General features: G+C 58.8%; 1 protein-coding gene and 2 long non-coding RNA genes across 4 annotated transcripts; 1 reads left to right on the forward strand and 2 right to left on the reverse strand.

The window, feature by feature from the left end:
- Nucleotides 1-8,171, reverse strand: LOC309631955. The gene is made up of 3 exons (XR_014246659.1): nt 7,477-8,171; nt 3,007-5,151; nt 1-786 (listed from the first exon to the last, which is right to left on the reverse strand). It is a non-coding gene; the product is annotated as an uncharacterized lncRNA (long non-coding RNA).
- Nucleotides 6,709-24,727, forward strand: NOS3 (nitric oxide synthase 3). Of its 2 annotated transcripts, none has more exons than XM_082398885.1 (26): nt 6,709-6,917; nt 8,180-8,297; nt 8,633-8,781; nt 8,995-9,157; nt 10,520-10,611; nt 10,705-10,846; nt 11,049-11,188; nt 11,292-11,466; nt 11,958-12,059; nt 12,583-12,777; nt 12,904-12,977; nt 13,153-13,297; nt 13,543-13,647; nt 16,487-16,554; nt 16,953-17,069; nt 17,173-17,347; nt 19,145-19,277; nt 19,406-19,484; nt 19,600-19,787; nt 20,336-20,508; nt 20,938-21,148; nt 21,242-21,329; nt 22,343-22,464; nt 23,283-23,431; nt 23,842-24,036; nt 24,139-24,727. In XM_082398885.1, exons 1-26 carry the CDS (start codon nt 6,760-6,762, stop codon nt 24,298-24,300), a joined length of 3,618 nt encoding a protein of 1,205 aa, XP_082255011.1. In that variant the 5' UTR covers nt 6,709-6,759; the 3' UTR covers nt 24,301-24,727. The 2 variants fall into 2 exon arrangements, with proteins under 2 accessions (XP_082255011.1, XP_082255012.1); XM_082398886.1 differs by having other exon boundaries at nt 8,195-8,297.
- LOC309631956 lies at nt 14,549-19,431 on the reverse strand. Its single transcript, XR_014246660.1, has 2 exons — nt 19,346-19,431; nt 14,549-14,685 (listed from the first exon to the last, which is right to left on the reverse strand). It is a non-coding gene; the product is annotated as an uncharacterized lncRNA (long non-coding RNA).
- Nucleotides 24,728-25,381: the final 654 nt, after the last annotated feature.

Genomic DNA, 25,381 nt, shown 5'->3' on the forward strand with positions numbered 1-25,381 from the left:
GAGAGAGAGAGAGAAGATACAAGACCCAGAGAGCTCTAGATACAGAGGTGGCTATGTCAGCTCTCCAGAACTATTCCTTGTTCATTCTGCTAAACTCATCAGGCAGAATTTAGAGCCTACCCCAGCTTGGGTGGGAGGGATGAGCTTGGGAATGCTAACCCAACACTAGCTCCATATCCTGAAGGGTATCCATTCCACCCCATGAATCATCAGCCAACATGAAGGACCAGAGAAGAGAACTCACATCCAGCCAGGTCTCTCACTCCATCATCTCCCCAATCTACTGACAAACAATTACCCATCACTTTCTATGTGTCCCATGCTGTGAGGGACCCCTAGAGAAATATATGGCATACAATCCAGCCCCTGGGCCTTAAAAAGTTTGCAATTAGTTGGGAAGAAAAGATGCTTACACGTGAATAGACAATATTACAGGAGCCAAATACAAATAATGGCAGCCAATAAGATGAGTCACATGGTCCTAGACCCCAAGTGCCAAGTAATGGTTCAGACAATGAACACTTTGACTTCAGAACAGGTTGAGATCATTTTAAGGCTGGAAAGGGAAGGAAAGGCTTCACAAAGGAGCAGGGCTTGAGGAGAATTTGGCTGAGCTGAGAACAGCGGTCAGGACACTTCCTCTCTGTCCCTCTGAAGAACATCAGTCCAGCTTGGGGCCTTCTTATAGGAAGATAAAGCTGGTGAGGGTGTGAAAGTGACAGCAGAGGCCAATCATGGGGCAGGGGGCCCAGAATGTCCAGGAAGCCAGGATTCTGTCTTTCTCCCCTGGGGAAGAAAAAAAAAAAGGGATTGGAGGCACTCCCCCTTCTGGATCCACAAGGCAGAACACCATCTAAATCAGGCTCCTCTAAAGCAGAGGTAGACCAATTCCTGCAGCAGCCTAGACTAGAATTAAGGAAGCCAGACAACAGAATGAGGACTCAGGAAAGTCCCAGATCACCATCGACAGCAAATATACCAGGAATGGCTCGTTTGCTGGTCATTAGGGGTCAGGGGGCTTATAATCTGGTTGGGAGGATAGGAAAAAAGACAACACAATGACTGAAGGTGTATCAGGGTTTGGAATCAGGGTCTCTCTATCTCACAGATCAGTAGCAGTGATATAAAGTCTTCTCCTCCCACACTGGTTTGGAGAGGGTGCCTGCCCCCCACCCCGGGCACCTGAGAGCCAGGGGGAAGGGATTCTGCCCAGCCAATCCCCAGTGATGGTTGCTACGGAATTTCCATGCTGGGCACACTGGTTGCTCAAAGCCCTAGTTCCCGAGAGACCCAGCACCACAGCAACCACACCAGCAACCTGGGTCAGACTGAGGGATTGAAGGAGAGGAGGAGAGGGGAAGGGGGTAGGGCCTGTCAGACTGATCCCTGACATCCATGGCCTTCTACGTAGGGCCCCCATGGCCTGACATAGGGGCCCCCATGGTCATCAATCGAGAAGCCTCAGCCTGACCCCAAAAACTCCTCGTTTTCACTCTGGATCCCAGGAACAAAGGGCATTTTCAAGTCCCCAAGGATGTGAAAACATTTATACCCACCCTGATGTTCTTGGCCCAAATTAGCTTTGGAAGGTCAGGGACCAGAAGGAGAGGCAGGTCACGGACTGAGCCCCAGGTCACACTGCCCAAGGGTACATGCACACGCAGACACACATACACACGTACATACACCCTCAGATAGACACACACATCCATACACAATCACAAATACTCATACTTACACACACACACACACACACAGAGACACAGAATCCACTCAGGGCCGCCGTTCAGAAGGAAGAGTCTAAACCTCAAGAAGAATCAAGGCCTGGAGACACCCAGGTTTCCTTCAGGAAGTTAGTGCCATCTCCCCAGGAGCTCCCAAAGGTCGACGGTCACTGTCACTCCCAGGGCAAGGTCTTGGGATTCTCCCATGACTTTCTTACCAGTCTGAGAGCCAGGAAGCAGAAGTCTCCAGAACAGGGCCGATGTGCCCTAGGGAGCCCACCTGCGGGATGGGGTGGCATCTACAAGTACCCTAACCCTAACCACGACTCCCCAGCAGCTGCCAGAACTGCGGACTCTCACGGGAGCCGGGGGGCACCTGCTGCTCACACCCCGGGCCCCGCTGGACGTGCCCCCTGCGCTTTCAGCTCACCACACCCCTGTGGTCTGCGCAGAAGCAGGGGCTTTCCCAAGGGAAGGTCTGGGGGTGGGCTGGTCAGAGTCATCATCAGGAACTTCAGGCTTACGCAGACGAACCACTTCAGGGTCCCAGAGGGATAGTGTGGACCCACCACCCAAGCTGGGCCAGAGGCACACCCCACTGTCCCTCCATCACGCTGGCTCTCATTGTCTGAGGGTCTGGGTGTCTGAGCTCAGGCCTCCACTCCGATCTCTTCTCTCCAGCTCTCTGCTGCCCCCATGTGGCTTCCTCAAGAAGGGCCGGGCTGCTGAACGCCGCCCCAGTGCCGGCCAGCAGCCCCTTTCCGACAGGCAACGTCTTCCAAAGCCTGAGCCCTGAACACCCCGGACCCTGCCCAAAGCCCCTCCCCAAACGCCCGGCCTCCGCCTTGCAGTCTGGAAGCTCAGCAAACCTCTCCGCTCCCAACAGGAGTTACATCCTGTGGAGGGCAGGGGCCTCCCTGGGCCACAGAGGGCTGCCCCACTCCCCTCTGCCTGCTTCCCCGCCTCCCTTCCCTCGGCTTCCCACCCAGGCTTGCCAGCAGGCAGGAAGGAAGCTGCTCATAGTGCGGAGGGTGGGGCACTTCCAGCTCACACTGAACAACCCCGGGTTGGGCTATAAAGAGCAAGGGCCTTCCGCGCCTCCTCCCTCCGCCCGCCACCTTCCACAGCCCCTGCACACACCCCAGGAGCCAGGCCTTCCCTCCCCCAAGGTCAGCGCATCCCACCCCAAGCCCTGCGCGCCTTCCTGCTGCAAGAGGGAAGTCAGGAGCAAGGCTTATTGCCTTCTGAGGGGGCAGGAGGCGCCAAGGGCCCGGCTACTCACCCACAGAACGGTCTGTCACCCTCCCGGACCAGGACTGGTGGCGCTGGGGGCTGGGCTGGGCGCCCCCACCCAGTTGCAGAAAACACCGCCACTGTCAGAGACCGAAGGGCTGGATTCCCAAACAGATCCTCTGCAAAGTCCCTTCCAGCTTGAAATACCATAATTTGAAATTAAAATTCTTGGGAATTCCCTGGCGGTCCAGTGCTTAGGACTCGGTGCTTTCACTGCGGGGCCCAGTTTTGATCCCTGGTCGGGGAATTAAGATCCTGAAAGCCGTGCAGCGTGGCTAAGAAAAAATAAATTAATTAATTTAAAATTCTTTCCTACTGGTGGAAACTTCAACTCTGCGGGTTTTGAAATCATTGTTTTTTCAGCAATTACTTTTTTTTTTTTTTTTTTTTTTTGGCCATGCGGCATGTGGGATCTTAGTTCCCCTGAGTTCCCTGACCAGGGATAGAACCCCGCGCCCCCTGCAGTGGAAGGGCAGAGTCTTAACCACTGGACCGCCAGGGAAGTCCAGCAGTTATTCTTTAAAATGCGGTAGCTAAGAAGAGCAGTCAGCCACTGAGCCACTTGAGCCTTAATGCCCAATGGGGATGGCCAGCCAAGAGCAAGGCAGGGCCTGGGGAGGGATGGGAAGGGCCCCATCCCAGAGGTGGAAGAGTCAAAAACCGTCAGGCATGCCAGAGTCCGTTTTGATGGAAGTTAAGACACGCGGGGCAGTGCCAGCCAAAACTCCAGGAAAAGCGGCCAAAGGGAAACTTCCCTGTGGTAAAAGCCTCACCTCTGATTCTCTAGCTCTACTTTTTCTCCCTCTCTTCCTAAAATCCCTGCTGTGGCTCCCTCTACCCAGGTCCCCACCAAAACTTCAGGCCCCCCTGGTCCCCGCCATCAGTGCAACCGCACTGAACTGTCCCCAACCTCTCTGTGGCCAGAGAAGGCCCCCTCTTGGCTCCATCACCCGTGCTTTCTGCCCACCGCGACCCACCAGTCTCGCTGACTCCCTTCTCAGCGGCCCCTCTCCAACTGCCTCTGGAACACAGCTGCGGGCCCCTGGGGGGCTGCACACATTTGCAGCTGAACAAGCCAATGTTCACAAAGCGCCTCCTTGGTGCAGGAGACGCAGGCCTGAGGAGAGCAAATGAGCAGAACTTGCCGTGTGCTTCCAGAGCACACAAGTTCATTTGGAAGAGAGATCGGACAGAGCAAGCTGCCCAAGAACTGCCGCTGGGAGGAACCAGAGCAAGAGATATTCCCGTGGCCTGGGGAGCCTGGAGAAGGGGGTTGGAGGAAGACCTCACAGAGGAAACATAGCGGGGCCATGTGTTGGTCAGATCCTCCAGGAAGCACACCAAGAAAGAATTGGAAGCATAGGAGATTCATGCCTGTGAAAGATAACGGAGAGGGAGGGAAAGCCTCTGGAACAGGATGCAGGTCTGACACCTGTGAAAGGAGAGGGGAGGGAGGACCGGATGGGAACAGCCTCAGACCACAGGGAGCCCTGAGATGGTCTCATCAGGCCAACAGGAACGCCGCAGGAAGACCACCTGGAGAGGCCCCTGGTGGGCAGTGATGTGAGCCCACGTACCTCCGGGGCTCAGGGACTTTCTGAAGCCTTGGGGGAGCATGTGGTCTTGGGTTGGCTGCTGGGCAGAGTCTGAGGGCATTATACCTGTATCTCCTGCAGCAGGTCCCCTCTGGTCCTCCTGGGCTGCCAAGGCTGGGCCATGAGGAAGGAAAAGAAAGATCTCCTTTAGTCAGAAGGCTAAGGGAGAGGAGGAGGGGGCGGCATAAGCAAGGGCCCGGGGGCAGGAAAACACAAGGACAGTTTGGGAATCTGTGAGGAAGCCCATTTTTCTAGAACAGAGGGTGTGAGTAGCATATCAGGGAAATTGAGGGCTGGGCCAGTGTGTTGACCTTGGGTTGAAGGTCTCAGGGGGAGCCAAAGCATGACGTTAGTCCTGATTTCGAGATGAATCTGGCCGTAGTGTGGAGCGCAGAGGGGAGGGGAGACCCCAAGGTCCGGAGTCCACAGGGAAGGGCTATGGTCAGTGCTGCAGGCGAGAGGTCGTAAAGACTTCAGCATCCGATGCTTGTTGCCACCTTGTCCCAGGGGAGGCCAGCCACAGCTCCATTAACTGGAATCTGGAAAAAGGAGTCATTCTCAGTCGTGTGCATGTTAGCTGGTGCCTGAATGGGAGCCAGAAGTGGGGTCTGTCTGCCTCAGCCATGGTGGGGAAAAGTATCTGAGAGCTAGGCGCCTGGCTCCCATCTCCTGCCTCCCTGAGAAAGGAAGGCGAGCGGGGTGGGGCCTCGGGCTCCAGGGCCATGGGGGGCAAGCCGGGATGAGCACAGGCCTTGTGCTTCTGCATCTCACCTGCCCCTTGGCTGAGGGAGGGGCAGCAAAGTTTTCTGGAAGCCCAGGAGCTCAGGCTTGTCCGTGTCTACAAAGCCCCCTCACCCTCCTCCCTCCAAACTGGCAGACCCCACCTTCTTGGTGTGATCCCAGAGCTCCCAGCACGGCCCGTTCCTTCCGGCGGGTCCGCCTGCCCGCCCCCCACCCAGGCCCACACCAATCATATCCTCCACTGCTTTTCAAAGTAGTCCAGCCAACACAAATCTACATGTTTGTTTGTCTGCCGGTCTGCCTCTCCCTGTCTCTGCCTATCCCAGTCTCTCAACTTCCGTTTCTTTCTCACAGTTTCTCTTAGCCTCTGTGGTCTCAAATCCGCCAGGCTTGGATCCCTGTAGACCCAGGAGCCCCAGCTCATGGCCTTTCTCCAGCCCCTAGATGGCTTAGAACTACAAACCCCAGCATGCACTACTCCTTGAGGTACCTGAAGAGTGCCCATGTGTACCACTTGCATTCTGGGAATTGTAGTTTCCCTTCAATCCCACCCCACCCCACCCCACCCCGCTCTTGCTAGGGCCCCAAGATTTCCCCAGTGGTCAGTCTCTGCCCCAGCCCTGACTGCTGGATCTGTCTGCTGACCTACCTCCCCCAGGGAAGCATGCGTCACTGTATGACAGGGTGGGCGTGGAGGCCCTGGATGGCAGCTTCCTGCCCTTTTGTGTCCCCCACTTGAGTCACAGGGGGCGGGGGTTCCAGGAAATTGGGGCTGGGAGGGAAAGGGATACCCTAATGCCAGACCCAAGGACAAAGGGTCACTGTATCCTTGCTGGGCCTGTACCCCCAAGAACCCCCAAAGACTCAAAGGTAGGAGTCCAGGAGCGCTTAGATGTAGGGAAGGTGGTGAAGGAGAGCACCGGGGTGACCCTAGAGGTCCCTGTGGTCACTAAGAGCAGGGACTCGTCGCCTGCTACTGCCACAGTGCCCCCCTTCTGCCCGACCCCTCAGGGCAAGGCCAGCAAGGGTGAGGTGGAAGACCTGCCCTCTGGTCAGATACCACAGAAGGGTCTTTCTGGCGCTCTGGCTAGCCCACCCCACCGTTCCCCTGCACCCCAGCTCCTGCACTCTGGCCCCAGGGGTCTGCCAGGCACCTGGGTTCCCACTTATCTTCCCTTGTCCTCAGAGCGGAACCCAGGCGTCCGGCCCTCCACCCTCCGGGCCTGCGGGCATGGAGCCGAGGCTTTCGAGCCTCCCAGCCGGCCTTGTTCCTGTCCCATTGTGTGTGGGACAGGGGCGGGGCGAGGGCCAGCAGTGGAGAGCCCCCTCCCACTGCCCCCTCCCCTTCCTAAGGAAAAGGCTGAGGCTCTGCCGGGAGCCACAGAGCAGACGCGGCCGAAGCCGACATGGGCAACTTGAAGAGCGTGGGCCAGGAGCCCGGGCCACCCTGCGGCCTGGGGCTAGGGCTGGGCCTCGGGCTGTGCAGCAAGCAGGGCCCGGCCTCCCCAGCACCCGAGCCCAGCCGGGCACCGGCACCCGCACCCCCGCCCGCGCCAGACCACAGGTGAGGGCTGCGGAGGCTAGGAACAGGTGGCAGGGGGGCAGATGTCAAGGCCTAAAGACCCAGCTTGGAAGGGCTGGAGCCTGCAGCCCAGTCAGGAGGGCCAGGTCGCCAACCCAAACGGCTGTCAGCATGGACAGAACAAGATGGTCAGGGAGGCTCAGACAGGAGACCGGCCGGCAGGCAACAGGTGAAGGTCGGGGGTAAGGGTTCCAGCTTACCAGGTGCGAATGGCCAGGGTTTGAACGCCGCTCTGCTGCCAAGAGCTGTTTGACTTTGAGCAAGTTACTTAACCTCTCTGAACCTCCGTTTATACAAAATATGGATATAGCAGTACTTGACCCCACGGAGTTGTTGTAAGTTTCTAGCTCACGGCAAGACCGACAAACAGCCATGATTATTTAACAGGAGTGGAAAGGAGCTGGGGAGAGGTAGGTACAAGGGAGTGAGAGGATGGGGGAGAGACTGAGGCCCTCAGGAGGAACTGAGAAGACAGAGCAGCTAGGCCCTTTTCCCCTGCTCCAGGCCCCTCCTCCCACTGGCCATCAGCCCCAAAACTGACCCTGCAGCCCCAGACCCCAGCAGGGGCCCCCCTGGGGCAGAGGTCCCTGGAGAGAGTAAGGACGCAGCCCGAGGCCAGGTGGGGTGACCGGCCAGCCGGGGTGGCCAGGCTGCAGGCATCTCTGCACGGAAGGGCGAAGGGGCCGGGGGCCTGGCCGCACAGGCGCACGGAGGCCGCGTCCCTCCCTTCCTCCCCGAGGCTGGGCTGGCAGCCCTGGGAGGAAGTGATAAGGCCTCTGAGGCCGGAGGGAAATCTGGACTGAGGAATCCCTGCCGGGGCTTCCTGGGGCTCCGTCCCCTCCAGGCCGGGCTCATCTCAACCTCAGGGGGCTGGACACCCCATGTCCAGAGGAGGCAGTGGGGATGAGGACCCAGGCTTGGGCCAGGGTCTCAGGATCCCAGCGCCGCAGCCCCGGGAGCCCAGGGTCTGGCTGAGCATCCAGAGGAGTGAGGCGGGCCTGGGTGGAGAAGGGGCAGCTCTGCCCGTGCGGCCCTTGGCAAGATCCTTAACTTCTCTGAGCCTCAGATCTCCCATCTGTAAACGGGGTGCAATACTGCTTGCCTTCCAAGGCTGTTGCGAGGGCTGGGAGGAAGGGTGAGAAAGCACATGGCAAGCAAGCAAGCAATCATTGGATGCTTAATGCTGTCGGAGAGGTCTCTGGGACACGTCCAAAGGGTCACACACTTCTCTCCCATGACCCCAGCCCGGCTCCCCACAGCCCCCAGCTAACCCGGCCTCCAGAGGGGCCCAAGTTCCCCCGTGTGAAGAACTGGGAGGTGGGGAGCATCACGTACGACACTCTGTGTGCGCAGTCACAGCAGGTAAGGCCTGGAGCCCCCGTATCCCAAGTCAAGGTCAAGATGGCCGAGGCCCGTCCCCTCTAAGGGAGAGGAGACCGGGAAGAACCTGAGGAGCCAAGGAACGTGCAAGGGACTTGATCACTCTCAGCCTCCCTGACCCAGCCCAACCTCCCGGCTATTTCCAGTCTTAGCGGGGGGGGGGGGGGGGGGGGGGGGGGGGGGGCCCAACCCACACCTCCCGGGACCCTCCCTCCCTCTGCCCCAGACTCTGCCTCCAGGCCCTGCCCCCCAGCCCCGATCTGGTCCTGACCTGATGCTCCCTGCTCTCTCGGCCACCGCCCCCCACCCCGACCCAGGACGGGCCCTGCACCCCCAGACGCTGCCTGGGCTCCCTGGTGTTTCCACGGAAACTGCAGAGCCGACCCTCCCAGGGCCCTCCACCCCCTGAGCAGCTGCTGAGCCAGGCCAGGGACTTCATCAACCAGTACTACAGCTCCATCAAGAGGTGAGCCCCCCACCCCGAGACCCGCAGCCCACCCTTGTCCTCGGTCCTGCTGAGACCTAGAGACGGTGACACTTCCCCCGGGGCCCCTCGCATTCCCCCCATCCCGGTACCACGTGGGGCCGGAGCTCAACACCGCCACACTCGCCAAACCCTCACCAAGCCTGGGGGCCCTCCCCGGCCCACGACTTCCTCTTGCTCCCCTCTCCTCCCCAGGAGCGGCTCCCAGGCTCACAAGGAGCGGCTTCAGGAAGTGGAAGCCGAGGTGGGGGCCACGGGCACCTACCAGCTTCGTGAGAGCGAGCTGGTGTTCGGGGCCAAGCAGGCCTGGCGCAACGCCCCCCGCTGCGTGGGCCGGATCCAGTGGGGGAAGCTGCAGGTGTGGCTGGCTCGCCAGCACCCAGCGTGGGGACGGGGGACACAGGAGAGGAAAAGATGGGGTGCGACGTCTCCTGAGGCCTCCCGGCGGGGTTCCCGAGCAGTGGGGAGACCCCGCCCATTCCCTTAGAGACTGGTACCCCAGGGGAGCCCGCAGCCCAGCAGCTAACACCTGGTCGTTCAGCCCCATAGCAGCGCCTTGGCTGTCTGGGGTGGGGGGAGAATCACCCAGATGGACAGACGGACGCACTGAGTAGGTGAGGACAGCTGAGCGGTGATCCCTGGGGGGTATGGTCAGAGCAACAGGAGCAGTCTTCCCAAAAAGGCCCCCGCTTGCCCAGCCCAGCGCCCTCACCCCAAACACACTGCCCCCTCCCGGTCCCCCAGAGCCTCGGCCTCACACCCTCCTTCACACGCCCCGCCGTATGACTCACAGCTCCCGTGGGTTACTGGAACAGCCTGTGTCCCGGCACTACGAGAAGCAATCTGACCCACAGGGGAGCTGGATCCATGACCTTGGCCTCCTTAGTTGTAACTGGACACCAGAGAATTTGGAAGAAAGCCATGTGCTGAGTAAATCCCAAAGGAGGCTCAAATAAAATCAGAACAATCCTGTCTGACACTTAACAAAATGCTTTAAGTTGTTCAAAGCTCTAGCTCAACTCTGAACCCAACAGAGATTCCGTATTTGACCCCGCTCTTGGCCCCAGGCCAGCCACTGTCACCGCTGCCCCTATCACCAACGCAAGTCCCCTCCTCCCTGAAGCAGGAAAGGGACCTCCCAGTCTCTTGCTGGGGCCTCCACCCCACCAGTCAGGATGGCTCCTCCTTGCTTCGGAATGTCAGGATGGGCAGCGTCCCCGTAGGCCACCTGCTGCAGCCACCCCCCTTCCCGTCATCAGTGTGCTCAAGGAGAGTCAGAAGACTGGCTGGGGTCACCTGCTTTTGCTCGAGCACCATGAGAAATGGGGAACCCACCACCCACACCCCCAGGCGGCATCCCCATCAGTTGGTGCCCTTCCCCGATCATCAGTTTGGCAGTGACTGGGTCCTTCCTCTGTACCAGGTGCCAAGTCAGCTTCTGTGGGGGGTGGGGAGACACTCGCCCCAGCAAGCAGATAAGAAACAGGCCAGACTACGCCGGGCGTGTGGGGTGCAGGGCAGGAAGGGTCAGTGTGGGTGCAAACGGTCAGGGAGGCTCCCGAGAGGAGAAGGTACCATGGTCACAGCTTGTGACCGCCCCCCCCAGCCTTTGAAGGCTGCAGACAAGGTCACTAGTCCCTGCCCTGCGTCCTTGCCTTCTCCTGGGGCTGAGACTCAAGACCCCCACCTCCCTCCTGTCTCCCTGCCTCGGATGGCTCAGGTGTTCGATGCGCGGGATTGCAGCTCTGCGCAGGAGATGTTCACCTGCATCTGCAACCATATCAAGTACGCCACCAACCGGGGCAACCTCCGGTGAGTGCCCCCCACCCTGCTCGAGACCCCAACCCCCCCCCCCAGGCACAGGCAGTGAACTTGGGCTCTGACCCGCTCTCGTCCCCACGTCAGTTCGGCCATCACAGTGTTCCCCCAGCGCACTCCGGGCCGCGGAGACTTCCGAATCTGGAACAGCCAACTGGTGCGCTACGCGGGCTACAGGCAGCAGGACGGCTCCGTGAGGGGGGACCCAGCCAACGTGGAGATCACCGAGGTGGGCGTGGGCAGGTGGAAATGGGGCGGCCAGCCCGAGGGCTCTGGGAGGAGGCAAAAGGGTCCAGTCAAAGAGCGGTCAGCACAGCAGGGAGAGAGGGGACCTCACTGAGATGAAGGATGGGAGATGCCAAAGAAGGGGGTCCCTGAGGAGGGCACAAGGTTGGGCCCCTCGCTCCCACCTCCGGCCCCTCTCCCCGCAGCTCTGCATCCAGCACGGCTGGACCCCAGGAAACGGCCGCTTTGATGTGCTGCCCCTGCTGCTGCAGGCCCCAGATGAGGCTCCAGAACTCTTTGTTCTGCCCCCCGAACTGGTCCTCGAGGTGCCCCTGGAGCACCCCACGTGAGCACGAGAGGGGCCGGGACGGGTGGAGGCGGGGGCTGCCCAGGGGGTGGCCAGGTAGGCAAGGGTCCACGGGGCTGATCCCACGGCCTCACGCCCCCAGGCTGGAGTGGTTCTCGGCCCTGGGCCTGCGCTGGTACGCCCTCCCAGCAGTGTCCAATATGCTGCTGGAAATTGGGGGCCTGGAGTTCCCTGCAGCCCCCTTCAGCGGCTGGTACATGAGCACGGAGATTGGCACGCGGGACCTGTGTGATCCTCACCGCTACAACATCCTGGAGGTGAGGACCAGTGGGGCGGGGCGGTTGGGGGCACGTATAGGATGTCGGCAACATGGAGAATCTGAACAAGGTCAGGTCTGCTCTGCCTCCTGACCTAGAACTGCAGAGGAGGGTTCTGGAACCACCAAGGTCAGGGCAAAGGGGTGTGTGTGCCTGCGTGCGAAGATGCAGTTATTTTTCTGGGGATAGGAGCTGTAGCTATAGCTTTCATCAGTTTCTCAAAGCATATTTTGACTCAAAACATGTTAAAACCCATTTTAGAGATGAGAAATTAAGGCCCGGGGCTGAGAAGTGGCCGGCCCCAGGGTCCCTCTCTGCCCTGTGGTGCCTTTGCAGGCAGGAACCTGAATCAGCCCCAAATGAAGCAGTCAGGCCTCCTGCTGGCCACCCACCCACCCTCACCCCTTCCACTCACGAGCTGGAGACAAAGATGTTCTCCACCCACCCTCCCCCGCCCCCTGCCAACCATTGCCGTGCACCTCTGCTCCCAGGATGTGGCCGTGTGCATGGACCTGGATACCCGGACCACCTCATCCCTGTGGAAAGACAAGGCAGCCGTGGAAATCAACTTGGCTGTGCTGCACAGTTACCAGGTACACAGGCCCCGACTGGCCAGGAGCGCAAGGGATTGGGGCTGGAAGAGAGGGAGGCACTTAGAAACTGGGCCGGGGGTCGGAGAAAGCTGGAAAGAGTTCCACGGGGCACGCCGGGCCTGTAGTCCCAGGCGCTGCAATTATGGGAACCTAGCCGATTAGTGCATGCTCAGCAATTCTGGTCCCCAGGGCATAGTGGGTATTGCAGTTTGTGGGGCCCACTGGATTCTGGAAACTCTAATTCCAGGACGAGGGCACGCTGAGCATTGTAATTTGAGGAAGCTAGTGCCTGCTGAGTACCTCTATGTGGTCTCGAGAGTTTCGGCTCTTTTGGTGTGGGAGGCATACAGAGGGCACAGACTGGAGCTCCTTTTGCCTGCTGGATTTGGAGCCTGACCACGCGTGCCGCACTTAGGCGCGACACTGGTTCAGGGAAGACGGTAGATGTTAGGTTTGGGGTGACGTAAGTGCAGGGTCTGTGGGCTGAGTCTAAGCCCGTCCCTCCTTCCCTCCCTCACCCCAGCTCGCCAAAGTGACCATCGTGGACCACCACGCTGCCACAGCCTCCTTCATGAAGCACCTGGAGAACGAGCAAAAGGCCAGGGGGGGCTGCCCTGCCGACTGGGCCTGGATCGTGCCCCCCATCTCGGGCAGCCTCACCCCAGTCTTCCATCAGGAGATGGTCAACTATGTCCTGTCCCCTGCTTTCCGCTACCAGGTGCCCACCCCACTGGCTCTTGCCCACCATGCCAGCTCTAACTGAGCAGCCCCAGGGGCCTCCAACCTTCTGTTCTCTCTCCTTACCTCTCCCTCCACTCCCACCCCCCCCATCGCTTCCCTGTAGCCAGACCCCTGGAAGGGGAGCACAGCCAAGGGCACCGGCATCACCAGGAAGAAGACCTTTAAGGAAGTGGCCAAGTAGGTGCCCTGGGAGTGCTGCCCTCCCCCCCACCACCCAGACCCTCCCCCCGTCGCCAGCAGTGGTCTGGGCACTCCACCCCTCCACACCCACCAAGACCTTGCTTGGGTCACGCGCCTGGGGAAGCCCTGTCTCCGTGCGCCTGGGACCCCTTCACCCCACCCTTGCCCACAGTGCGGTGAAGATCTCTGCCTCACTCATGGGCACCGTGATGGCGAAGCGAGTGAAGGCGACCATTCTGTACGCCTCCGAGACCGGCCGGGCCCAGAGCTACGCACAGCAGCTGGGGAGGCTCTTCCGGAAGGCCTTCGACCCTCGGGTAGGACTGAGCCCAGAGGGCAGGGATCTGAAAAGAAGCTGGGGGGGGTCTGCCCCCCCCCCTTCAGACACACCCTGGAGAACAGGAGAGGGTCACAAGGCAGGGCCCACGAGGAACCCCGGGATCCTCAGGGATTCAGGGATCGAGTCGGGGCCTGAATCTTGCCCTGCCGGGAGGGCTAGAATAAAAAGAACCAGGGCAGTGCAGCACAAGTCCCCAGGACATGGTCTTCTCCTTGCCCACAGGTCCTGTGCATGGATGAGTATGACGTGGTGTCCCTGGAGCACGAGACGCTGGTGTTGGTGGTGACCAGCACCTTTGGGAATGGCGATCCCCCAGAGAATGGAGAGGTGAGGCCTGCCAGGAAAGGGGCCGCTGGGAATGAGGGGAGACTCAAAATTGGAATGGCAGGGCAGGACCCCCAACCCCATGATGGAAAGCGGAGATGCCGTGACAGTAGGAACGTGGACAGTCCACTGGGACCCAAGGGCCTGCACAAGCCACACTCCAGGCCCACCCTTGCGGCTGCCCCCCCCCACACACACACACACACACACAGGCAGATACACCTGCTTAGCCGGGTCCCCAGGTCATTTCCATTATCAGAGCAAGTGTTTAATACACGGAAGGCACTTCCTGGCTGGCCAGGCATTGACAAATGGGAAAGATGACACTTAAAGCGAGATCTCAGCTTTGTCATTTCTTCTTTTCTTAACAAAAGAAAAAAGCACTGCTCAGATGCCAACAGAGATTAGGAAACTTCACTTTCTGAACAAATCTTGAAAGAAATAAACTAGAGTCCCACCACTGAACACTTTATTGTTAATCACTGTCTTTCCTACTTCTCTGTCTCTGGCCGCCCCCAGGAACATTCATTTCTGGAGCCCTTATCTGCTTCTCTTTCTAAATGCCTTCTTAGCACTAAGTACCTCCTGAAGTCCCCTAGAGCAGAATGCCCATGGAAGCCTTCTCCCCTGCCTTGCTGCCCATTCAGTCCTGCTTCTGATCTGCCTTTTAAAGAAACTAGACTCACTAACTTTTTTTAGTATAAAAGTAATAGTTACATCCATGTGACCCACGACCCTATCAAGACAGAGAACATTTCCATTACTCAGAAAGTCCCCTTGTCAACTCCCCAGGTCAATCCACCTCCCAATCTCCCCACCAAAGGCGACCACCGTCCTGATTCCTGTCGCCTGGTCTAGAACATCATAGATAGGGGAGCACGGTATTCTGGCTTCTTTCACTCACCCTGCTTTGGAGGTTCATCTCACTGTTGAGTGATTCAGTGGTTCATTCCTCTCCATGGCTGAGCCACGCCCATGGCATGAGCAGTTTATTTCTCTCCTGCACTGCTGACGGACACCTGGGCCGTTTCCAGCGCTTGGCTATTGTGAATAAAGCTGTTATGAACATTTCTGTACAAGGCTTTTGTGGCCTTATGTTTTCATTTCTCTTGGATAAATACCTAGGAGTGGGATTGCTAGGTCAGTGGGTAGATGTTATGTTTAACTTTTTTTTTTTTTTAATGAAACTGCCGTACAGCCAAACTGATTGAACTGCACCCTTAAGTTCCGTGCATTTCAATGTATGTACATTTTACCTCAAATTTTTCTAAATGGAGCAAACCTAGGAATTTGCCCTACAGAAAATGGCATATATTTACTAACAACACAAACAAGAATATTTATAGTAGCACTGTTCATGATATCCCCACACTGGAAACAGTTCAAATGACTCTCAGCCGTAGAATGGATAAATACATCGTGGTCTATTCAAATGCAATGCAGCAATAAGGGTGAACAAATTACAACCACACACAATGAAACATGAATCTCAAACATCACGCAGAGGGAAAGAAGCCAGACACGAAAGAATCAGACCATGGGACTCACTTTGTATCAGCTTCAGAAAGAGGCAAAACAATTCCGTGGGGTTTTAATCAGGAGACCGGGTGGTTACCCCAGAGAGGGGGTGGGGAGTAACTGGGGTGGGGTGACACCAAGGTGACTTCTAGGATGCTGGTGATGTTTCTTGATGGGATGCTGATTACACAGGTAGGTTCAGTGTACGAAAATCTGTAAAACTGTGCATTTATAACATGGGTGCTTTTCTGTATGTACATTACACTTCAAGAAAATGTTCAAAAATAAAATTAAGGTAGTACGTGCTCATTATGGTGAACCTGTAGACTCACCATCTAAATGCATCTACAGTTAACCCTAGGATATTATGGCCTTGCCGCGTTTTGTTTTTTCCTGTGTAAAGATTGTCGCATGTAGTTCTAAGCTATTTCCGTGGCAGCATATGATACGGCTCAGCTTCCTAGAAGATATCAGTGCCACTAGTGATCAGGGCAATGCAGGGAGACTGAGAGCCTTTTTCCACCTATCAGATTGGACTGGTCACATCCAGTGTGGACGGGAGTGAGGAAAGAGCACTCCTCTAGCGTCAAGACGCTAGAGGACCATTTGACCACGCCACCAAGCTTTTAAATCCTCTGACTCAGCAGTCCCACTTCTAAGGACTACCCTACTGAAATATGCAAAGGAGGAAACAGGCGTATATGAGTGTTGGAGCATTGTGCATAGACCACCCAGATGTCCCCAGGCAGGGGGAAGTCTCATACATGATGGTACCTACAAATGATGGGGTGCTATGGAGTCATTCGAAAGAATGAGGTCCGGGACTTCCCTGGCGGTCCAGTGGTTAGGGCTCTGTGCTTCCACTGCAGGGGGCCCGGGTTTGATCCCTGGCCAGGAAACTAAGATCCCACAAGCCGCATGGTGCGGCCAAAAAAAAAAAAAAAGAATGAGGTCAATCTTGGTGTGTTGACCTGGAAAGATATCCATGACAGGTTATTGACAAAAAGCAGGTAAACATAATATGGTCCCATTTTTACTTTAAAAAATAAACTGTAGAAAGTTTAACATCTGTCCATGGTACACATGCCTTGGGGGATGAGACTGGAGGGAAGGGAAGGGAAGAGTTTCTCTTTTATTACTTTACACCCTTCTGTAATGTTTTCAAAAAGCCAATACCTCTTTTTTTGAAATGTTCAAAACAAATTAAAATTTAAGGTCATAAATAATAATAATAATAACAAGGGCCAGTCCAGTGTAGTATGAACTTCTGTATAGTTTGAAATAAAACAAAACTAATCGTGATGCCAACGTTTGCCCTCGCCAGAGTTTTGCAGCGGCCCTGATGGAGATGTCGGGCCCCTACAACAGCTCCCCTCGGCCAGAACAACACAAGTGAGTAGGGATGGGAGTTTTGGGGGCGGGGGGACAGTGAGGCATCTGGAGACACAAAGGGAAAGGAGGTGTAAAGAATTCTCCCGCTGCTCCGCACGTCATTTTCCCAACAAGCTGGAGGACAGCTGAGCGGAGGCCTCAGCCCTCACGCAGCCTCAGGACACCCTCTATCCTTGTGATTCCCCCACTCCAGGCCCCGGGGCTCTAAGGGGCCGTCAGTCCTGAGGTCTCCTTCAGAGACAGGAGAGGAGGCAGGGCCTGGAGGCTCAGAGACCCCCTGGGGCCGCAGCCCCAATCCCATGCCTGCTCCGGAGACCCTGAGGCTGTCCCCTGACCGCGTCCGGGCCCCGCCTGGCCTCCAGTCCCCTGTGACACCCCGTCTCCCTCCTCTCTTGCAGGAGCTACAAAATCCGCTTCAACAGCATCTCCTGCTCAGACCCGCTGGTGTCCTCCTGGCGGCGGAAGAGGAAGGAGTCCAGTAATACCGACAGCGCAGGGGCGCTGGGGACCCTCAGGTCCGGGGAGGCTCGGCGAGGGGAGCAACGGGGGAGGCAAGCTGCCTGGGCCCCGGGGAGCGGGCGACGAGGTGGCCTCCGCTGACGGCTCCCTGCACCCCAGGTTCTGTGTGTTTGGGCTGGGCTCCCGGGCGTACCCCCATTTCTGCGCCTTTGCTCGTGCGGTGGACACGCGGCTGGAAGAGCTGGGAGGGGAGCGGCTGCTTCAGCTGGGCCAGGGCGATGAGCTATGCGGCCAGGAGGAGGCCTTCCGCGGCTGGGCCCAGGCTGCCTTCCAGGTGAGCCCCCGGGGCCCGTCCCGACGGCTCGCTCCCGCCACCCTCCCCCCCCCAATTCCGAGGCACTCCAGCCTGGACATCTGCTCCCGAGACCTGCCGTACCTACGGAGGCGGGGCCCTCACTGATGCCCGGACTCGTTGTGTTCTCTGGCCCCTTCCTCTTCCTCCAAAATCCACCCTCGTTTTGCCACTGCACAGCCAGCCCTTCTGGCTGAGTCCTGAGTGGTGAGGGACGACATGGCCCTGACAGCACGGGTGGAGCAGCTAGGGCCCCTGCAGGCGCAGGCGGGAGCCTCAGGCAGGCACGGGCTGCCCGCACCCTCCCCCGTGGGTACAGAGGGAGGGGTGCAGGGCAGGATGGAGGGAGAAGGGAAGGATCAAGAGAGCGTTAGTCAGAGGCAAGGGCTGAAGCTGAGCAACTACAGGAAGCCAGAGGCTAGGCAGGTTTGCGGCGGTGCCTGGACTGCAAGGGGTCCTAGGCTAGGGGAGTACAGGAGGGGCCAGCCCAGGGCTATGACTTGCTAAGCCTGGGCTTCCTCCAGAGCAGCTCTGCCTGGTCTGGGGATTACGCCTGGAGCTGAACGGGGCTCCTTCTCCCAGTCCTAACACTGCCCCAGGGCAGCGCTGGCCCCGCCAAGGTCCCCAGGCTTGAGCTCAGCGGGCCTGGACTGATGGCGAGGAGGAGGGCATCCCAGCAGGAGGGCATCCCAGGAGGAGGGCCGGCCAGCACAGGTGGAGCATTTGCTGGGGAGAAGAAGAGGGAATGGGAAAGAAGACTAAAGAATCCAGACAGAGGGAATCGGCAGGAAGCTGGGAGTGGGCCGAGAAGGGAGGAGCGGGCATGAGGCTTGGGGACACCACTTTAGAGACCCAGGGCCAACGGGAGGAGCAAGCATCCAGCCAGAAGCAGGAAGGCTCTGAGCTAACCAGGGTGGGAGCAGTGGGGGTAGGAAGGAAGGGAGGGGGCCAAGGAAGGAAGGAAGAGAGATACAAGACTTTACACACACAAAAGAAAGATTAACAGGACTGGTGATACAGATGGGAGGAGAGCGAGCAACCAATCATGGGTGAGCCCTAGATTTCAAGCTGATGGCTGGCCAAGCGCTTTGCCAGGCTTGCACCTGAGCAGAAGCAAATAGGATACACACCCTCCCAGGGGTCCTGCCCCAGGGGCCCCCTCTAGCCCCTGGTGTGCAGTGCAGGGGAAGACAGAACAGCCGGAGACCCCTCCCAAGGCCCCCGGAATTCTGTGCCCACTCCAGGAGCACTTAAGGGCTTTATATAAGCATGTCAGCAGACCCTAAGGAGGTGTAAAGACGGGGACACGGAGGCTTGCAAGCTGTTAAGTCTAGGAGTGAGAATGTGAACACAGGTCTGAACGCATAGATGCGTTCGCTGAAGCTTCCGTGTGCCAAGCTCTGTGCTCCTTGGGACACGAGATTGACACTCACCAGATTAACTGAGATTAACACTCACCAGATTAACTAACAAGTGGACGTGACAAAAATACATGCAAAGGAATAGCTAACACAGCGGCCAAGACACGAAATGGGCTGAAGGACACGATGCCGTCAGCCTCAGCCTCCGTTTCGGTTCCACTCTCCCTCCTGCCCCCAGGGGCTGCCTGTCCCACAGGTGCAAGCCTGAGACGGGCGCCTCTGCTCTGGCAGCCCCAGGGGTGGAAGGTGGCGACTGGGGCCCCAGCTCCATCTCCCGCATCAGCGCCGCTGAGCTCCTCGCCGCCCAGGCCCTCCCTGGTGGCTGGAGGGCCTCAGCCCTCACCTCCTCACCCCCCAGGCCTCCTGTGAGACGTTCTGCGTGGGGGAGGATGCCAAGGCCGCGGCCCAGGACATCTTCAGCCCCAAACGGAGCTGGAAACGCCAGAGGTACCGGCTGAGCGCCCAGGCCGAGGGCCTCCAGCTGCTGCCAGGTGCGGCCCTGATTTCACTCTGACTCTGCTGGACCCCCAGCTCCCCCGGGGCCCCGGGACCGACTCACTCAGGGGCCAGGCCCGGGTCCCCGGCTCCGGCTCTGTCTCATCTGCCCCCCGCCCCTCAGGCCTGATCCACGTGCACAGGCGGAAGATGTTCCAGGCCACAGTCCTCTTGGTGGAAAACCTGCAAAGCAGCAAGTCCACGTGAGGAGGACCAATCGGCCCCACCACGCCGGCCCCTGCCCCTCCCCCCCCAGACCCTGGCTCTGCCCCCCTCCTGCCCAGCCCTCCTATAACTGCCCCCTCTCCCCACCCCCAGCCGGGCCACGATCCTGGTGCGCCTGGACACTGGAGGCCAGGAGGGGCTCCAGTACCAGCCGGGGGACCACATAGGCATCTGCCCGCCCAACCGGCCGGGGCTCGTGGAGGCGCTGATGAGCCGCGTGGAGGATCCGCCGCCGCCCACCGAGTCTGTGGCAGTGGAGCAGCTGGAGAAGGGCAGCCCAGGTCAGGGGGCTCCATCCCTCTGGTCCCCAGGGTCCCCTCAGGTTCAGGATCTGGTGGAAAGTGGCCACCTCCACTCACAGGCGCTGTGCCGCCTCCTGACGGGCTGGCCTTGTTGCTGGACGGTCCCCTGAGGGCGGCTCCCTTCTCAGAACTCCCCAACACCCCCCCGCAGAAGGCCGCCCCTCCCTCTGGGCTCCTTCCAAAGGCTTCCCCATTCCACCCACCCCCGGCAGCCTAGGCCGCTCTGTAGCTGGCATCTGGTCTACCTTCTGCTGCACCAGTGCCTGGAGTTCAAACAAGCTGGGTGGGGAAAGGCAGGAGCCCAGACCACAGCAGTCCAGCAGGGGCCCTCAAACACACACACACACACACACACACACACACACACACACACACGCACGGGGGCTGCCCATACAGGCCCACCACCACTGTTCGAGGGCCAAGCCTCTGATAAGACACCGTGAGGTGGTTAGTCCCCCTGTACTCCCCAGACAATGCAATTCCGGCTCAGCCCCGTCCTCAGAGCTCCCGTGTCCCCCCCCCCCCAGGTGGCCCTCCTCCCGGCTGGGTGCGGGACCCCCGGCTTCCCCCGTGTACACTGCGCCAGGCTCTCACCTTCTTCCTGGACATCACCTCCCCGCCCAGCCCTCAACTTCTTCGGCTGCTCAGCACCCTGGCGGAAGAGCCCAGCGAGCAGCAGCAACTCGAGACCCTCAGCCAGGTGGGGGCACCCCAGTGGGGCGCAGGGGCCAGTGAGGCAGGACAAGCCAGCAGGGGAGCCCACCTGGCTATCGCGCTGGGGCTCTAAGACCCAGCTCCGGAGTTGCTACTCATCTCTGAATCCTCTCGCCTTAAAGAAGCATGGAGGGGGCTTCCCCGGCGGTCCAGTGGTTAGGACTCCGCGCTTCCACTGCAGGGGTCGCGGGTTCAGTCCCTGGTTGGGGAACTAAGATCCCACGTGCCACACAGCACAGCCAAAAGGATTAAAAAAAAAAAAAAAAATCACGGAGAAGGTGCTCAAGAAATGTTTGTTGGCCTGAACTACTGAGGAGGGAGAAACCCCAGGAGGCTCAGCTCCGGAGGGGTCAAGAAGGGAGGTCATCAGGCAGGGCTAGAAGGTTCCAAGCTCAACGCCCCCTGCCCCCGCCAGGACCCCCGGCGCTACGAGGAGTGGAAGTGGTTCCGCTGCCCCACCCTGCTGGAGGTGCTCGAGCAGTTCCCATCCGTGGCACTGCCTGCCCCGCTACTCCTCACCCAGCTGCCCCTGCTCCAGCCCCGGTACTACTCGGTCAGCTCAGCACCCAGCGCCCATCCAGGAGAGATCCACCTCACAGTAGCTGTGCTGGCATACAGGACCCAAGGTGAGTTTGGGGAGCAGGGGCAGGGCCAGGACCACACAGTGACCCCGGCCGGGATGGACCCCTCACTGGCCCCCTCCCTCCCCACCCCCCTAGATGGGCTGGGTCCCCTGCACTACGGAGTCTGCTCCACATGGCTGAGCCAACTCAAGACTGGAGACCCCGTACCCTGCTTCATCAGGGGGTAAGTGGGCACTGCGGGGGATGGGGGCAGGAAGGGCACCAAGAAGAGAGTGTCCCAGCAGGGGTGGCAGAGTGCGTCATGGATGGCCGAGGACAGGTGGAGGGATCTGCCGGCAGTTGCACAGGGTGAGGGCAGAAGCTTTGGTGAAGGGTGTGATTGGGAGCAGGGACGCCCCACTTAACATATCCAGGACGGGGCACCCACTTCACAACTCTGGCTAAGTTTGGGGCCTTTCACTAATTTGGACTTAGGGTCCTATCTTGAAACTGCAGTTCCCAGAGATGGGGCTGGGATTCGATCCAGCAGGCCCTGTTGCTTTTAGACGGTGTACTGTGTGCCCCCCTACATCTCTGGGGTCAGTCTGATGTTGGCAGGCAGGGTACCTGGGAACTGTGCCCCATCCGCATTTAGTCCGGGCAGAACTGGTTAGGTTACCATAGTAACACTGAGCACCCAAGGAAAGTGAAGGATCTCAGGATACCCTTCCCTCCTGCTGTGTTCAGAAGTCTTGCCCCATCCAGCACCCAGGAGCTGGAAGTCTCAGGTGGGACAAAGAGTTGCCAGGATGGCACCAGCTAGGCCTAGTGACCCAAACCCATCCAGCAGGCTAAATTACAGATAAACTGCCGATCTAGTGAACACAAACCAAATGCCAATGTCGAGGCTATGGTTTAAAATAAAGACACTCAGTGAACCCATTATGAACGAAAAGGCTGTCTGTCCTTCCCTTCCCCATACTTTCTATATCTCCTGAACTGACACATCAAAACGTTCTTCAATTCAAATTTAAGCTTTATTTCCTTTGACCCAACCTCCAGAAACCACGGGTCCAAGAAGTTTCTGCCAATCAGCAAAGTTCTTTTATTAAACACTTTGCGCTTACTATGAGCCAGACACATGCATTAACCCATTTTCAGTGGAAGCTGAGTTCTCCTCTCTCAACCCTGCTGAGCTTGATCAGAACGGGGGATGTGGGGAAACAAAGTGGGCCTGATGGCGGGTCCCTTGGCTAGGGCTCCCTCCTTCCGGCTGCCGCCTGATCCCAGCCTCCCCTGCATCCTCGTGGGCCCGGGCACTGGCATCGCCCCCTTCCGGGGATTTTGGCAGGAGCGGCTACACGACATCGAGAGCAAAGGTGAGGCCGGGGCCCAAGGGAATGACTGGAAAGCAGGAGGGAGTCACACGACTTAGGGGCACAAAAGAGCAGGGGGGCTAGACGGCAGGAACCGGGTCGGAAAGAGGGCAAGGAACAGGGCCACAAAGGTGAAAAGAAGTTTATTAGACCAGGGGGTCGGGGGCCTAGAGGCAAGGGCAGTGCCCTGTTGGTCTGGCTTCCTGGTGCCCAGCACAAAGTAGTGTTGGATTGGATTAATAACAAAGGGAACCCGGATGTCTGGAGAAGATGGGGCTGGGACTCAGAAGACAGATATGCCCCAGGTGGACTCTGGACTGTGTCAGAGGTCACCTAGGTGTGTCTGAGACCCAAGGAAGCTACAGGGTGTTCAGGTTGGGCATGGGGTGCCCAGGGGAGCTGGTAAATCAAAAGAAGGGAGCTTGTGACTAAGAGGAAGGTGTAGAGTGCAGGAACTGAAGGTGTGGGAGAATATGGGCTTAGAGCAGGGAAGGGGCCAGACAGTCTCAGACTGCAGCGTTGGACGGTGCAAAGGGCATGGAGTCAGAAGCCCCAGGCGTAGCACAGCGTCACTACTGGCCATGCCACCAGAGGGAAGTCACCACCTCCTGTGACCTTCGGCTTCTCTGTAAATCAGCGTCAGGCAGGATCTCTGTGACAGCATCCCGACCCTCCTAGAGGCCGAACAGCTGAGTGGTTGTTTCTGCCGGAAAGGGTGGGCCCCTCAGCCTGGGTGAGGGTAGCCAGTGGGAGGTGTCACTAGGGCTGTGTCCCCGGGAGGGGGTTGGGGGGGCTCTCCCAAGCCGCAGTGATGCTTGCAGGGCTGCAGCCTGCCCCCATGACCTTGGTGTTCGGCTGCCGGTGCTCCCAGCTCGACCATCTCTACCGCGAGGAGGTGCAGGACGCCGAGCAGCGCGGGGTGTTTGGCCGCGTCCTCACCGCCTTCTCCCGGGAACCCGACAGCCCTAAGGTGCGGGACCCTGAGGGGGCAGCGGCAACCCGAAGCGAGGGACAGGGGAAGAACCGACGTGCGCTCCAGCGGCGCGCCTAGGCCCAGGCCCAGGCCCAGGCCGGCCGCGCCCCCTGCAGTGCGCGCCCTCCGCCCGACCCCTCAGCTCCCACCCAGTGGCGCTCAGACGCCCGCCCCCCCTCGGCCCCACCCTCACGCCAAGGCCCCTTTGGGTCTCACCCACCCTCACCCATGCCCCGCCCCTTACTTGGCTCCGTCCCTTGAGACCCCACCCCAGCGCACCAAGGCCCCACCAGGTGCGCTGGGTATCTTTCCCGCACCCAGGACCCACCCTACCCGCTACCCCCGGGGCCTGCCCTTCCCTGCCTGGTGCCCCGCCAGGATCTGCCCCTGACCCCGCCTCCCCTCAGACCTACGTGCAGGACATCCTGCGGACGGAGCTGGCTGCTGAGGTGCACCGCGTGCTGTGCCTCGAGCGGGGCCACATGTTTGTCTGCGGCGATGTCACCATGGCAACCAGCGTCCTGCAGACGGTGCAGCGCATCTTGGCGACAGAGGGCGACATGGAGCTGGATGAGGCCGGCGACGTCATCGGCGTGCTGCGGGTGCGGAGGGGCGGGGCCGGGGGCCGGGGGCCGGGGGCCGCACCCACTCCCGCCGGCAACTCCGACTTGGGTTTTGATCTCCCGCCCTCTTTCCCCCGCCAGGATCAGCAACGCTATCACGAGGACATTTTCGGGCTCACGCTGCGCACCCAGGAGGTGACAAGCCGCATACGCACCCAGAGCTTTTCCTTGCAGGAGCGGCATATGCGGGGCGCGGTGCCCTGGGCGTTCGACCCGCCCGGCCCAGACACCCCTGGCCCCTGAGAGCCCTCTTGCTTTCCGCTTCAGTTCGCGGAGAGAGGGGCCGTCAGACCGGAACCGGCCACCTCTCCCTCCCCTCCCGAGGTGCCGTCCCACCTCTGTCCAGAGTCTGCGGAGACTGGCCTGATTCCCGGAAATATCTCTTTCTCTGTCTAGGTCTGTTTCCCTACCCTAGGTCTGAGTAAATCTGGAAGGCCGTCTCCCAGCAGTGGTATTCCAGAGCCCTTTTGTGTTATTTAGGTGAATTTTAGATTCCCCTCACCTCTGTCGGAAGTATCTTATCTTGAAGCCTGATCTCTAAATCATTCAAATATTTATTACTGAAGATTCACCATAAGAGACCAGATCAGAAATTATGAGAGCTACTAAGATGCCTAACCCAGCGCTGTCAATTACAGTTACAGAATGAATGACAAGCTTTGTCTTTGAACTTGTGCAGTGTGGAGGTGGTAATTCTTTGGCAGGGAGTCCTGGAGAACAGTGGTGGTTTCCAGCCAATCACGGGCAGTTCTGTGTTGCTCCCCTGATGTGGACTGAGAAGCAGGTGCAGTCGTCAGCTGACAGGAGTGGGGATTCCAGGACTAAGGTCACAAAGGTGTGCAGCACAGCCGTGAGCAAACTTTACTGCTTATTTCAGACAGGATGAGGGGCCAGACCCACTTCCTCAGAGGTCACACCAACGTGAACCCCAAAAACGTCAGGCCTCTCTAGTCTTTCCACTCACGGTCCCCATGCCCTTCCACAAGTCCCACGGGAACCTAAAGTCCAGATGTGTCTAAAGAACCTACTGCCTTTCAGGTCCAGTCCCTCATGGCTCCCTTAGGTGTAGCTTGGCCTCCATCTTGGCTCTGCCCTCCAACTTGAGGTCCCTCGGGCACTTCTTCCCAGACGACCACTCCAGGACAGATAGTTGTCTCTTAGCCTCTCCATGTGAGGACTGTCTCTAAGACATGTTTCCCGATGCCTTGGGCATCTCCTCTCCTACCCTTTCTCTCTTCTCCGGGGCAAGTTCGTCATTGACTCCCAAGTTCTGCCCAGCTAAAGCATCCATGGGGGTCTTTAAAGAGGGCTCGGCGTGCCCTTC

This window comes from Balaenoptera borealis (assembly GCF_965194805.1).
Source record: "Balaenoptera borealis genome assembly, chromosome: 7".
NCBI classification, from domain to species: Eukaryota; Metazoa; Chordata; class Mammalia; order Artiodactyla; family Balaenopteridae; genus Balaenoptera; species Balaenoptera borealis.